Genomic DNA, 13,506 nt, shown 5'->3' with positions numbered 1-13,506 from the left:
GGGGTGACTGGGTGATGGACACTGGGGAGGGTATGTGTTCTGGTAAGCGCTGTGAATTGTGCAAGACTGTTGAATCTCAGATCTGTACCTCTGAAACAAATAATGCAATATATGTTAAGAAAGAAAAAAAGAAGAAGAAGAATGTAGCAGGAGGGGAAGAATGAAGGGGGGGAAATCGGAGGGGGAGAAGAACCATGAGAGACGATGGACTCTGAAAAACAAACTGAGGGTTCTAGAGGGGAGAGGGTTGGGAGGATGGGTTAGCCTGGTGATGGGTATTGAGGAGGGCACGTTCTGCATGGAGCACTGGGTGTTATGCACAAACAATGAATCATGGAACACTAAATCTAAAACTAATGATGTAATGTATGGGGATTAACATAACAATAAAAAAATTAAAAAAAAAAAGAGAAATGGAACTACATGTTGAGAGATAAAGCAGTGCTACACAAAGTTGTGAATAAAAGCAGGAAAGACAGGTCACGTAACAGCAAGCAAAAAGAAAACAAAGACATAAAATAAAAGGTCGTTTTAATTGATGAAACATACATTTGCCACTGATGTTGTTTTGAAATATATAGAAAGTTGTTATAAACCTATTTCTCCCCAGTGGCAGTGATAAGAAGAAAATAATAAGAACAGACACCATTTGCAATTACAGCAAAATTTAGAAGAACAAATATTCATTTTAAAAGTAAGCTAAATTCTTTTTTTTTTTAAGATTTTATTTATTTATTTGACAAAGAGAGTGACACATGGAGAGAGGGAGCACAAGCGGGGGGAATGGGAGAGGGAAAAGCGGGCTTCCCGTGGAGCAGGGAAACCGATGTGGGGCTCAATCCCAGGATCATGACCTAAGCTGAAGGCAGATGCTTAACGACTGAGCCACCCAGGTGCCCCAGTAAACTAAATTCTAAATTAAGTTGATAAGTAAGAAAAGAAGCCATCAAAGTAGAAGAAAATGAGTAAGTTTAGTGTCGAGAATTTCCGACACATGACGTCAGTGATGAAATGTGAAGATTGATCGATTTGACTATGTAGAAACTAAACACTTCTGAGTGAAACAAACCCACTGTAACAATATGCAGACATACTCTGTTGGCACATATTAACTTGATCTTAAATAAAAATGTCTGCATGTTTTTCATGAATCCTATTTTTTCCTTATGATTAATTTTTTAAAATTAACATATAATGTATTTGTTTCAGGGGTACCAGTCTGTGATTCATCAGTCTTACACAATTCACAGTGCTCACCATAGCACATACCCTCCCCAATGTCCATCACTCAGCCACCCCATCCCTCCCACCCCCCTCCACTCCAGCAACCCTCCATATGTTTCCTGAGATTAAGAGTCTCTTATGGTTTGTCTCCCTCTCCAGTTTCCTCTTGTTTCATTTTTCCCTCCCTTCCCCTATGATCCTGTGTCTTGTTTCTCAAATTCCTCATATCAGTGAGATCATATGATACTTGTCTTTCTCTGATTGACTTATTTCGCTCAGCGTAATACCTTCTAGTTCCATCCATGTCATTGCAAATGGCAAGATTTCATTCTTTTTGACAGCTGAGTAGTATTCCATTGTATATATATATACCACATCTTCTTTATCCATTCATCTGTTGATGGACATCTGGGCTCTTTCCACAGTTTGGCTATTGTGGACATTGCTGCTATAAACATCGGGGTGCACGTACCCCTTCGGATCCCTACATTTGTATCTTTGGGGTAAATACCCAGTAGTGCAATTGCTGGGTCGTAGGGTAGCTCTGTTTCCAACTTTTTGATGAACCGCCACACTGTTTTCCAGAGTGGCTGCACCAGCTCGCATTCCCACCAACAGTGTAGGAGGGTTCCCCTTTCTCCGCATCCTTGCCAACATCTGTCGTTTCCTGACTTGTTAAATTTAGGCATTCTGACTGGTGTGGGGTGGTATCTCATTGAGGTTTTGACTTGTATTTCCCCCTTATGATTAATTTTTAAAGCTAAATGCAAGGCTTTACTGCTAAAATTCATTTGATGGTTTCAAATTATTTTAAATACTGATTTTGTCATTGCTAGTATTAGAAATTCAAAGCTAATACGTATCATCTCCCCCTTCTAGTTTTACCACCCCAGAAACTCAGTGGCTCTATTGGAGAAGTGCTGGTGTTATTAAAGGGAAATTTAAGGAATACGCGTTATGCATAAATGAATAAGGCTCTAACAACTCTAGCATTTGGTCCCATACACATATACCTAAGTTAGAATTAAAAAACCAGAGATCCTAAAGGAAAATCCCCTCGTGATGTTGTCATGCTTGATCATTAAATGGCCAGTATGATTACACGTAATAATAGAAATAAAATGTTTTGTTTGTAGGTTTGTAAGTCAAGGGGTCGAAGACTGGAGCTGTCAGACATTTTCTACATGGGTGGTGTCTCATCCAGGACAAGTGGTCCTCATGGTGGTGAGTTAGTTTGTGGCTATTCTGCCAAGAAAGCAAAGATTTAGAAATAAACCATTACAATGGGTACTGATACGTGTCGCTTACTTTGAAATGCATCAAAAAATGAGATGGATGGATTAATGGATACATGGACAGATATGTGAGAAAGTAAATATAACAAAAAATTAGTTAGAATATAGGTGGTGGGTATATGGGTGTTTGTTTTATAATTCAACTTTTTTATGGTTTTAAAATTGTTTCATAATAAAATGTTGAATGAAAATAAGTCATGAATTATTTTCTCAGGGATATCCCTCTATTGCATTGTATTTGGTGTCTATTGCTGTCATTAAAAAGTTGCCACAAACTTAGTTGCTTAAAACAGCACACGTTTGCTATCTCGCAGTTGTGTGGGTTGAAGGCCTCCCTGGAGTCGCTGGTTAAAATCAAGGTGTCGGCAGGGCTGCATTCCTTCCTGGAGGCTCAGGGCAGAGTCCCTTCCCTTCTCTTTCCCAGCTTCTAGAGGCCACTGGCGTGCCTTCATTTTTAAAGCCAGCCCTGTTTACATCTGTCTGCTCTTCTGTAGTCAAACCTCCCTCTGCTCGCAGGCAGAAAAAGTTCTCCAGGTTTAAGGGTACACACGGTCATACTGGCCCCACTCAGATAACCCAGAATACTCTCTCCATCTGAAGGTCTTGATTTCATCACACTTGTGAAGTCCGTTTTGCCATGTCAGGTGGCAATGGCACAGACTCTGGGGACTCACTCAAGGATGTCTTTCCAGGGAGCCTCCGTTCTGCCCAGTGTCACTGTTCTGGACCTCAAAGGAGGAAGAGAAACGAGGTGTGTGTGATAGCAAAGGAAGCCAAAACACGGGGTTCTTTGGAGAGCTCGTGAAGTAGTGGTTAAAGCCAGGACAGTAGGGAATTCCCCTGTAGACCATGTAGAATGAGAGAAGGACGAGGGTAGACCCCAGGGGACATCCCCCATTTAGCAAGCAGGCGAAGGAAGGGGCTCCATGAAGGAAAATGCCAGAGGCGTCCTGGAAGCTACGGGAGCAGAGGGCGAACTGGACTGACTTTCCTCTGGAGACAGTGAGCGGTTGTCATGTTAAAATGCTCTGGAGAGGTCTGAAAAGTCTATTACGCCTGTCGGTGATGAGAGTCCCCACGCACTTGGGGACAGCGGTTCTCCTGCCCTGATGGAGCTCAGCCCCATGAGGTACCATCATCAAGTGTTTGTAAAGCAGACTTGACTCTATTAAATTTAAAGATAGCATCACATCTTTTCACTGTGCCTTGCCCCACCACAACTCTCACGTCTCTGTTCAGATCACCTAGGATTCTGCACACAAATAATGATGTCCAATCTCCCCGGTCCCTTTCGTCGTGCATTTGACTGAATATTGATAAAATACTCGAAGATCCTGAGCTGCGAGGACTTGTTTAAGCTGTTGTCTACGAAGGCAGCAAAATGATGATGAATCAGTCTGGACATTTCTGTGGTTGACCAGGCATCCAGATAATCAGATCTGCTCTACGAAGAGATCATCCCCAGGTCCCTGGTCCTCCAAATATGCTGACCAATAAGAAGCGGCTTGAACTGAAATCATTGAACAGACTTTACCAAATTTCCTCCCCTGTCTGCCCAGCCTGCTGCTAATTTCCCATCCCAGTGCACCACTGACAATGTCCCCTTCTCCTGCGCTTCTGCATGTGGAGCACTGGGGGGGTGGGGATGATAATGTGCCTGAGTGTTCTGGCCACTGAGAATTTCAGTGCGGATTTATCCAAGCCACAACAGTGGACATTTCCCTTCTAGTTGTCTAAGGAAAGAAAGATCTGGTTCACAGCCCACCTCCCCAGAGCCCGCACTGACGCAGCCTAGCAAGGGGACCCAGCCCATCAGATGCTCTCTGTGAGGCTGTGACTCTTGAATAAATGCTTCAAACGCAGCAGGGCAGTGGCTTTTGAGCGGACTCCTCTGTGCTGTGGCCGTGACATTGGTTCCTGCCGCCTGGCCCAGACTCACTCCTGCCCACTTCCCAAGCCACGGCCTTTCGCCTCCTGTCGATCTGCCACGTCCTCTCAGAAAGTCAGAGTTGGTTTCTGCTGCATGCAGCCAAGAACACGGACTGATGCATCAGGTTCCACATCCTCTCCCCTTTTACCTTGCTCTGGAAAAAAGTCCCACCGCTATACCTCTTACCCTATGCTAAATATTCCAGTGTTTATTTCTTTATAGCCTTAGGCACTTCAAATTCATGAAATCCCAAGACGAACTCACTGTGCCCCTTCACCTCCAGCACGCTCTTCCTTCGGTAGGTACTATCCTAGGGACCGAAATCACAGTTCACCCAATCACAGGCCAGAAACCTACAAGCCTCCCGATGTATTCCCCTCCACTGACTCCCAGGTCAATGTGACATTAAGCCAGCGGCCTTCTTAAAACAACTCTGGCACATAGGGAGAGAGCCTCAAAGATGGATCAAATAACAGAAGTCCTACAGAGTTTCTGAAAATTATGATCACAGATGACATATTCTAGGAAGAGTATTTCTGGGTTCTGCTCAGCACACAGTCCTAATTTCATGCTGGAGTTTTCTACCATTATTACTATCCTGGGTTATTACTCAGTCTAGTGATGATGGCTAAGAATATCTGATTTTGAAAGTAGAACTATTGGTGGTAAATATATTTCAATTTATTAAAAAATAAGGCCCCATGAGCATTAATCAAATTCAGTGTCTAACTCTCAAATACATTCAAATGTGTAAGTTCTCTTTCACACACAAACGTACTCACACACACAGAGACATCATGAAAACATCTGGTTTAATTTATAAAGTTTATTTTTCAATGATCATCTTTCTATCTTAATTTTTCAGAGCCAGATCATGTTTTATAATGATTGCATCAAAAGTTTTATGAGTTCTCATTCAAGAGCAGAGTTGGAGAAGGTCCATGCTGGCGTGATCCATCACCTAGAAGAGATTGCAGAGCTGGTGGCGCTGGACACCAATAACTCCCGCACGCAGGTTGTCCTGGGAGCATTGCTCACGCTGTGCGTGCACTGCAGAGACATTGTGAGAGATTTACTGCTGAAAGGCATCTCCAGTGCAGGCGATTTTGAGTGGACGAGGTAAGTAGATCCCAGTTACGACTCTGCCTAAAATAACTCGTCACACAGCTACCTCTAGGTAGATTCATTCTCTACTGCAAATTTTGTCAAACCTGCCTTTGAATTTTCTGGGATTTATAGAAATTCTGGGCAAACTGTGTCAGTTTGAGTCCCCTATGCCTGTGCTTTCTTCCTTCTCTTTTCCGCTGTCCCTCCCTTCATTTTAACTTCCTTCATTTTTCTGGATTGGCTTCGCTCCTCCCATCATTCCACCAGAGTGCAGCCCTCCCTCAGGCCTCAACTCTCCCCTGTGTGCTGTACGTTCTGGAATACTCTAAACTGGGAAACAAACCAGAGAACATTTCTAGCCAGTTCTGTACCTCAGAGCTTCCTTTCTTCTACCAGGAGCCTGGTATAGTATATACTCATACATATATATTTCATATATGAAACACCACAAGTGTGAAGCTGTAGGAAAATGGAGCCACTGACCCTGGGGAGAAGAGGAAAGCAAGCATAAGATTCCTATGATAAACGTGAAGTTTCAAACTTCTGAGTTTTTTTTTTTCTAAAGATTCCTCTGTTCGTGGAAAAATAACTGTCCTGACTGCATAAGGTCTTTGATTCTCAAGAAAAGTTAATTTTTAAAGAAATTCTGCACAAGTATAAATTTCCTTATTTTAGATGTGACAATTCCTTTAAACTCTCGGGAAAAGGGAGCACAGAGGCTGATATATTTGACTAACACCACTTGAATTTTACTGAATACTTTATATTTGATATATATTCACATGTTCATTTTACTGCAGAAGTATAACTGTATACCACTTTTAATTGCCAAAGAAATATGCTGTATTGATGAACCATCACCCAAAAGTTCAGTATGTCATTATTACTTTCTAGTAACTCTCTTTGAAAGTGAAAATGACAGGTGGAAGAGCATACTTAGAAAAGTAAAATAGGAAAGACATGATTCTAATCAACTCTGTGAGCATCTATGATTCTAGGGCTACAGTTCCCAAGTTGTATGCCAAGGTGCCCCAAGGCCCCATAGGAACTCACAGAGTTGAGTTCTCACTGCAAAACATTTTAAACTTTTGAAGGACTCAGAGGGATATGTATCATGTGTCAGACACCAAGCAAACTTGTAGTTCAAAGTAGTTGACAAGTTTAACATTAGACCATTACGCATTAGAATCATCATAATGATGATTTCTTATTCTTGCAAAGCTATGTTTTGGGCAGTTGCTCTGATAAAAAAGCAAGCACTAAATGAAAACATGGTATAGGAAACAAAATTAACAGTATCCTATCTGATTCTAGGGTTTGAGAGATTGTGCAGTGCATGACAGGTACACACATCCCATTAGTAAGTAATGGTGATTATTCAAGAATGAAATAAAAATTTCATTTCTTTTCAATTTATTTGTGTATATTTTAAAATTAAGCTACCAAGTTCATTAAGACAAAAATACCTTTAAACTGCTTTGGGCCTAAAAATTAATGAAATTAACTGTGAAGTATTTCTTTTGACTGTGGTAAACAAGAAAAAAATTACTGATATACTACAGGTGCAGTAAATCAGGCAAGTTTGGGAACCCCTGTTCTAGGGGAAGAATAATAGGGTGAGTAAAGCTCTGGAAATTAAAATTTAAATGATGATTTAGTACTTGAATCATAAAGCAAATCCTGGGTCTTAGGATAGCAGATAGCTTTTACTTTAGTTTATCATTCCTTTACTTCAGTACAGTAAAAGCCATATATGAGGAGCCCACAGCTAACATCATACACAACAGTGAAAAGCTGAAAGCTTTTTTCTTTAAGATTAGGAGCAAGACAAGGATGTCCACTCTCCCCACTTCTATTCAACGTAGTACTGGAGGTCTTAGTGAGAACAGTTAAATAAGAAGAAGAAAGAAAAGGCATCCAGATTGGAAAGGAAGAAGTAAAACTCTCTCTCTTTGCAGATGACATATGTGTAGAAAACCCTAAAGATGCCACCAAAGAACTGACAGTCCTAATAAAGGAATCCAGTAAAGTTGTAAAATGCAAAATCAATATACAAAAATCAGTTGTATTTCTATCTACTTACAATGAACTATCAGAAAGAGAAATAAAACAATCCCTTTTACAATTACACCAAAGAAATAAAATACTTAGGAATAAATTTAACCAAAGAGGTGAAATATCTGTACACTGAAAACTCTTATGACATTAATGAAGGAAATTGAAGAAGATGCAAATAAATGAAAAGACAACCCATGATTGAGGATTGAAAAAGTTAATACTGTTAAAAGCCCATGCTACCCAAAGTCATCTATAGATTCAATGCAAAACCTCTCAAAATTCCAGTGACCTTTTTCACAGAAATAGGAAAACCTAAAATTTGTATGGAACCACAAAAGACCTCAAATATCCAAAACAGTCTTAAGAAAGAAGAACAAAGCTGGAGGTATCACACTTCCTGATTTCAAGCTATATTACAAAGCTGTAGTAATCAAAACAGTACGGCATTAGCAAACACATAGACCAATGGAACAGAATAGCCCAGAAATAAAACCACACATATATGGCCAATATATAACAAAAGAGCCAAGAATATACAATGAGGAAAGGACAGTGTCTTCAATAAATGATGCTGGGAAAATTAGACATCCCCACACAAAAGAATGAAACTGAACCCCTACCTCGTGCCACTCCCAGAAACCAACTGAAATGGATTAAAGACTTGAACATAAGACTTGAAACCATAAACTCTTACTTGAAAACATAAGGCAGTAAACTTGTCATTGGTCTTGGCAATAATTTTTGGATTTGACACCAAAAGTAAAGGAAACAAAAACAAAAGTAAACAGGTGGGACTACATCAAACCAAAAGCTTCTGAACAAGAAAGGAAATCATCAAGAAAATAAAAAGGCAACCTACTGAATGGGAGAAAATATTTGCAAACCATGCATCCACTAAGGGATTAATATCCAAAATATATAAAGAACACCTACAACTCAATAGCAAAAAAATTTTTTTTGGGATTCAAAAATGGGCAGAGGAACTGAATAGACATATTCCAAGGAAGACATACAGATGGCCGACAGGTGCAGGAAACACTGCTCAGCACTTATCATCATCAGGAAAATGCAAATCAAAACCACAATGAGATACCACCTCACACCTGTCAGAATGCCTATTATCAAAAAGACAAGAAATAAATTTTGGTGTGGATGTGGAGAAAAGGGAAATTTATACGTCATTGATGGAAATGTAAATTGGTGCACCCACTATGAAAATTGTATGGCATTTTCTCATAAAATTAAAACTGTAACTACCATATGATCCAGCAATTCCAATTCTTCGTATTTTCCCTAGTGAAGTAAAATCACTGTCTCAAAAAGGTATCTGTACCCCATGTTCATCGCTGCATTATTTATAATAGCCAAGATGTTCATTAACTGATGAATGGATAAAGAAAACGTACATGTATAGAATGGAATATCACACAGCCATAAAAAATGAAGTCCTGCCAATTGCTACAACACGGATGGACCTTGATGGCATTATCCTAAATGAAATAGGTCAGACAATGTGTGACCTCACTTATATGTGAAACCCCAAAACACTGAATTCATAGAAACAGAGAAGTGATTGGGGTTGCCAGAGGCTAGGGGCAGGGGATGTGGATAATGGATGAAAGAGGTCAAAGGTAACAAATTCCAGTTACAAGATAAATAAGTTCTGGGGATGTAATGGATAGTGTGGCGGCCATAGTTAACAATACTTGATTGTATATTTGAAGGATGCTAAGACAGATCTTAAATGATGTCATCACAAGAAAAATAAATTCGTAACTATGTGAATGATAGATGTTACCTAAATCTGTTGTGATCATTTCACAGTATGTGCATATATCAAATCATTATGTTGTATACCTTAAACTAACACTAAGGTCTGGGTCAATATCTCTGTAAATCTGGGGAAAAAGAATACATACTCTAAAGCTACAACTGGGTTGCAAGTTTTACTCATAGCCTTATAGAGGAGAAAACTTATGGTTAGCCACACGATTCTCAGTGTTCCTAAGATAAATACCACAATAGCATCTCTCTGAGTTACCCTTGTAGTCAGGATCCTGGTTATAATGAACAATGTCTGAGCCACATCTTTATTGAAAACCATAATACACTTCTTGGGGATGATTCTTGTATAAATCCTCTGTTTGTGCGGTGCCCACATCACAGCAAAGCAGCAGGACTCCGCGAGACCGTTTTCCTCGCAGGGAAATTGCTCTCATGCTGGTAGGATTCAGAGTTCTAATATTTCATGTCTAACATCGTCACTGATGAACTGTCCATAGCGCTTTTCATTTTGTTTTAACGTTTTTGTTCTTTTAGTCAACATCCCAGTTAATCTTTGTTATGTTTCTACATGTGAAAACTAAAACTAATTTTGCCCAAATAATATGCACACTTATAATATTGTTTTCAGGCATTTGCAGTATAAATGGAATGACAAACAGAAGTTGTGCTACGTGTCTCAAGGAGATGCCAGCTTCACGTACGGCTACGAGTACCTGGGCTGCACTCCCCGGTTGGTTGTTACGCCCCTTACTAACAGGTGCTGGCTCACCCTCACCGGAGCACTGCTCCTGAATCTTGGAGGCTGCCCTGCGGGCCCTGCCGGCACGGGCAAAACGGAGAGTGTCAAAGATCTAGCCAAAGTAAGTGCTTCGGTAGCCAAAAATACTGGTTGTTCTGGTCACGCAAACCTTAACAGTATCTTAAATTTACACCATTCCTGCTATTAAGATGTTCGTAACTTTTAACAAACACCTTACCACATTTGTTAAGTCATGTAATTCATCCAGTCACTACATGTCTGCTGTGTGCTGGGACGTGGGACCTCTGCAGGCCAAGTATGCTTCTGTTTACTTGGGATTCGACTGTGCTAACTGATGAGTGAATGGCAGTATCGTGCCCTTCATTTATGGGTGATTTTGAGCTGCACACAGACTTCAACCTGGTCGTGTGTGTGTGTGTGTGTGTGATAGACAGACACAGGGAGAGACAAGTAACTGATGAAAGTGGAAGATATAGTTGGATGTCCTGGAACGACGTCATTGAAATGCTTTTTTCTTAGTTTTTTATTCATTTACGTGTTTTAAAAACATGACTTTAGTGTTCCATGCACTAATCAACCTAACTAATAGTGTATGTGCATTTATACTCTACTAAGTTTTGTGAATTTCTAAATTTGGTATGTAATTCATCTGGAGATTGCAGTTTTCTCAAAAGAGTAAAGGCATTACTCTGGAAGTTTTAGTGTTAGTATTTTGTGTCATAATTCAAGAGATCTTTTAAAATAATTTCTTTGTTTCTCAGTCCTTAGGCAAACATTGTGTGGTCTTCAACTGTTTTGAGGATTTGGATTATAAGGTAAAGCTTATTCATATACATGCAAGAAAAAAATATTGTGCACGTAAAAGAAATAATTCATTAAGGATTGAAAGAACAAGAAAAATATTTCCCTTAGAGAGACATTAAGTATTAACAGAACTGTAAATGCTATTAATTCTTCTAAATTAATAGAATAGAAACTTAGAATGTAATAGAAACTTAAAACACTATGCAATTTGCTTTTATGCAACTGAACTACTTCTTAAGACAGTGGTTTTCAAACTTTTTGACAGGGGGATTTTTCCAAACAAAATCTGATATGGAACATGAATTTATTAAAAAAATAGAGTACTGCTCTATTAATCTAAGTTTATTTTATAAGTTCTAACCCTATACTTTTATTTACTGAAAAGGTAATCATTAAGAGCAATGAGGCTATTATAATTATCACAAAAATTTGAGTCAGGGTTTGTATTGATGATTACAATTTTATGTCAGCCTTACTTTGTTTTGGTGGCATATTACCAAAGACATAGCTCATAACATTCTGAAATATTTATTGAAATGTCCTGTACCTCTGCGCCGGTCACAGATTTACTTAAAGTTTCGAAACACTCCCATTTATTTTGTTGTGCATGTTAAGTCAAACCATTTACCTTTTATTACAGTCATTGTATTGGCAGCTAAAAGCACATTACCTGTGAGATCCTGCGTTTTCAGTTTGTGCTCAGCACATTAAAAATATCAATAAACATAAATCAGCTGTTTGCATGAGTATTGTTAAGACATAGGGTCCCTAGTTTCCTCCCTGGGAACTGCCCTCCAGTGGGGTGAGCAGGGCTGGGAGCAGTGGAGTGGGAGCCAAGAAACCTGCTAATCAGGATAAATTATCTTTTAATGCAATACTTTTTTAGAATCAAAATTAATGCCAGAAACCCCATGATAAATGAAATATCAAAATGTTCAGGCAAGACACGACCTGATTCCCACAGCCAGTGGGAAGAACCGGCTTCTGTGTCTTGGGCGCAAGGGGCTCTGGTGTGTGCTCCCCGCTCTGCCCCGAGAGCAGACATTCCCTCGCCCGTATTCATCCACATGTGTTGTGTTGGGCCTACAGCGTTCTGCTGGTTTCAACTGCCGGCACGTAGGCATCACTAGGTTCCCCATGCTGGGGGACAGGCCGTGCTGCCCTGCACCTGCCAGGGGCGCTCCGCGGTCATGCCCAGTGTGCTGGGGGAGGGGGGGCGGGGAGGGCGTGCACTGGCCTCGGGGAAACTGCAGAGCCGCACGGAGCCCAGTCCTACGGAAAGCTTTCACCCACGTGTAATTGTTTTCAAGATAATGGGAAAATTCTTCTTTGGACTGGTGCAGTCGGGTGCGTGGTGCTGTTTGGATGAGTTCAATTGGATTGATGTGCAGGTCCTCTCGGTGATTGCGTCGCAGATCCTCACAATCAAGGCGGCAAAAGACAGCTATTCTGTCAGGTACAGGGTGGATGTGTTTGGTCACTTAATGTTCGATATTTCTTCTCCAAGAAGGGCTTGGGTGTTGTTTTCTTTCTAAACACAGACCAAAAGGAATGACGTCTTGGATGTCTCCTTTGCTAGGCAAGTACCATGCGAACATACGTAACTAACCTTCATGCCAGCCTAGGGTACCCAGGCTCCCGTCCAGCCTTGGAACGGTCTCTGGGCCACCAGGACAGGTCACAGATCTATCCAGTTACTTTTACTTCGGGGTTTAAATTCCCTTAGTACCTTTCCATGTTATGATGTTGCACTTGAAGAAACTGAAGTATTTTTCTTTAATTCTACAGCTTTTTAAAAAACAAATTATACTGGCCACATACCTGAAGCCTCTCTTATCCCATTACTCTGAATTAATATACTTTTATTTTTTAAAAAATCCTGTAAAAATAATATTTGTATGTTAGGATTACTAACATTTACTAATCTAAGCAAAATTTTTTTCTCTTCAGAAAAATTCAGGAACTCACATGATTTACTTTATGGGCATAATTGAATTTGTGGGTGTAAAATTTCTATTACGATCTAATATTTCTTTTTTTTTTTTTTAGTTTTATTTTTTTAAGTAATCTCTACACCCAGCGTGGGGCTCAAACTCACAACCCCGAGGTCAAGAGCCACACACTCCTCTGACTGAGCCAGCTGGGCGCCACCCCCACCCATATTTCTAATTCAGGCTAATGGACGCTCACTTCTGGCTTTACTCTCAAGGGTTTTGTTCCCACCATGAGAGTCAATGTCGCAAGGCCTCACACATCTGTGGGTGTAAGTGGGGGTCACAGGAGGCCACACGTCACCAGTTCTCAAATGCGCCTCACTGTCTGCCAGGCTTTCCTCTGTTCTGTCCAGGGAGTCCTCAGCTTCTGTTCCCAGTGTTTTTCCTTTCCAGCTTCGACCACCCTCACTGGATTCACCTGTCCGTAAGGTCACCAGAGCATTTCTCTCCATGGTCCCTATCTCTGGTGCTGACAACAGGACCCTAATCTCCAGGCCAAGGTTCTACTTCACAGCGGTCCCAAAATTATTTGATTGGGGAATTGGAGGC

The 13,506-nt window shown here is 40.5% G+C and overlaps 1 protein-coding gene across 1 annotated transcript in view; it reads left to right on the top strand.

Annotated features, from left to right (window-relative positions):
- Positions 1-13,506, top strand: part of DNAH14 (dynein axonemal heavy chain 14) — a 354,473-nt gene that overhangs the window by 150,448 nt on the left and 190,519 nt on the right. The window contains exons 27-31 of the mRNA XM_032393957.1: positions 2,361-2,448; positions 5,315-5,568; positions 10,028-10,259; positions 10,921-10,974; positions 12,274-12,419. Of these exons, the coding sequence (XP_032249848.1) occupies positions 2,361-2,448; positions 5,315-5,568; positions 10,028-10,259; positions 10,921-10,974; positions 12,274-12,419 (774 nt within the window). The remainder of the gene's footprint in view (positions 1-2,360; positions 2,449-5,314; positions 5,569-10,027; positions 10,260-10,920; positions 10,975-12,273; positions 12,420-13,506) is intronic.

Source organism: Phoca vitulina, unplaced genomic scaffold, assembly GCF_004348235.1.
Source record: "Phoca vitulina isolate PV1807 unplaced genomic scaffold, GSC_HSeal_1.0 scaffold78, whole genome shotgun sequence".
Classification (NCBI taxonomy): Eukaryota; Metazoa; Chordata; class Mammalia; order Carnivora; family Phocidae; genus Phoca; species Phoca vitulina.
The sequence above is the reverse complement of the archived record's forward strand: the minus strand, read 5'-3'. Positions and strand labels throughout refer to the sequence as shown.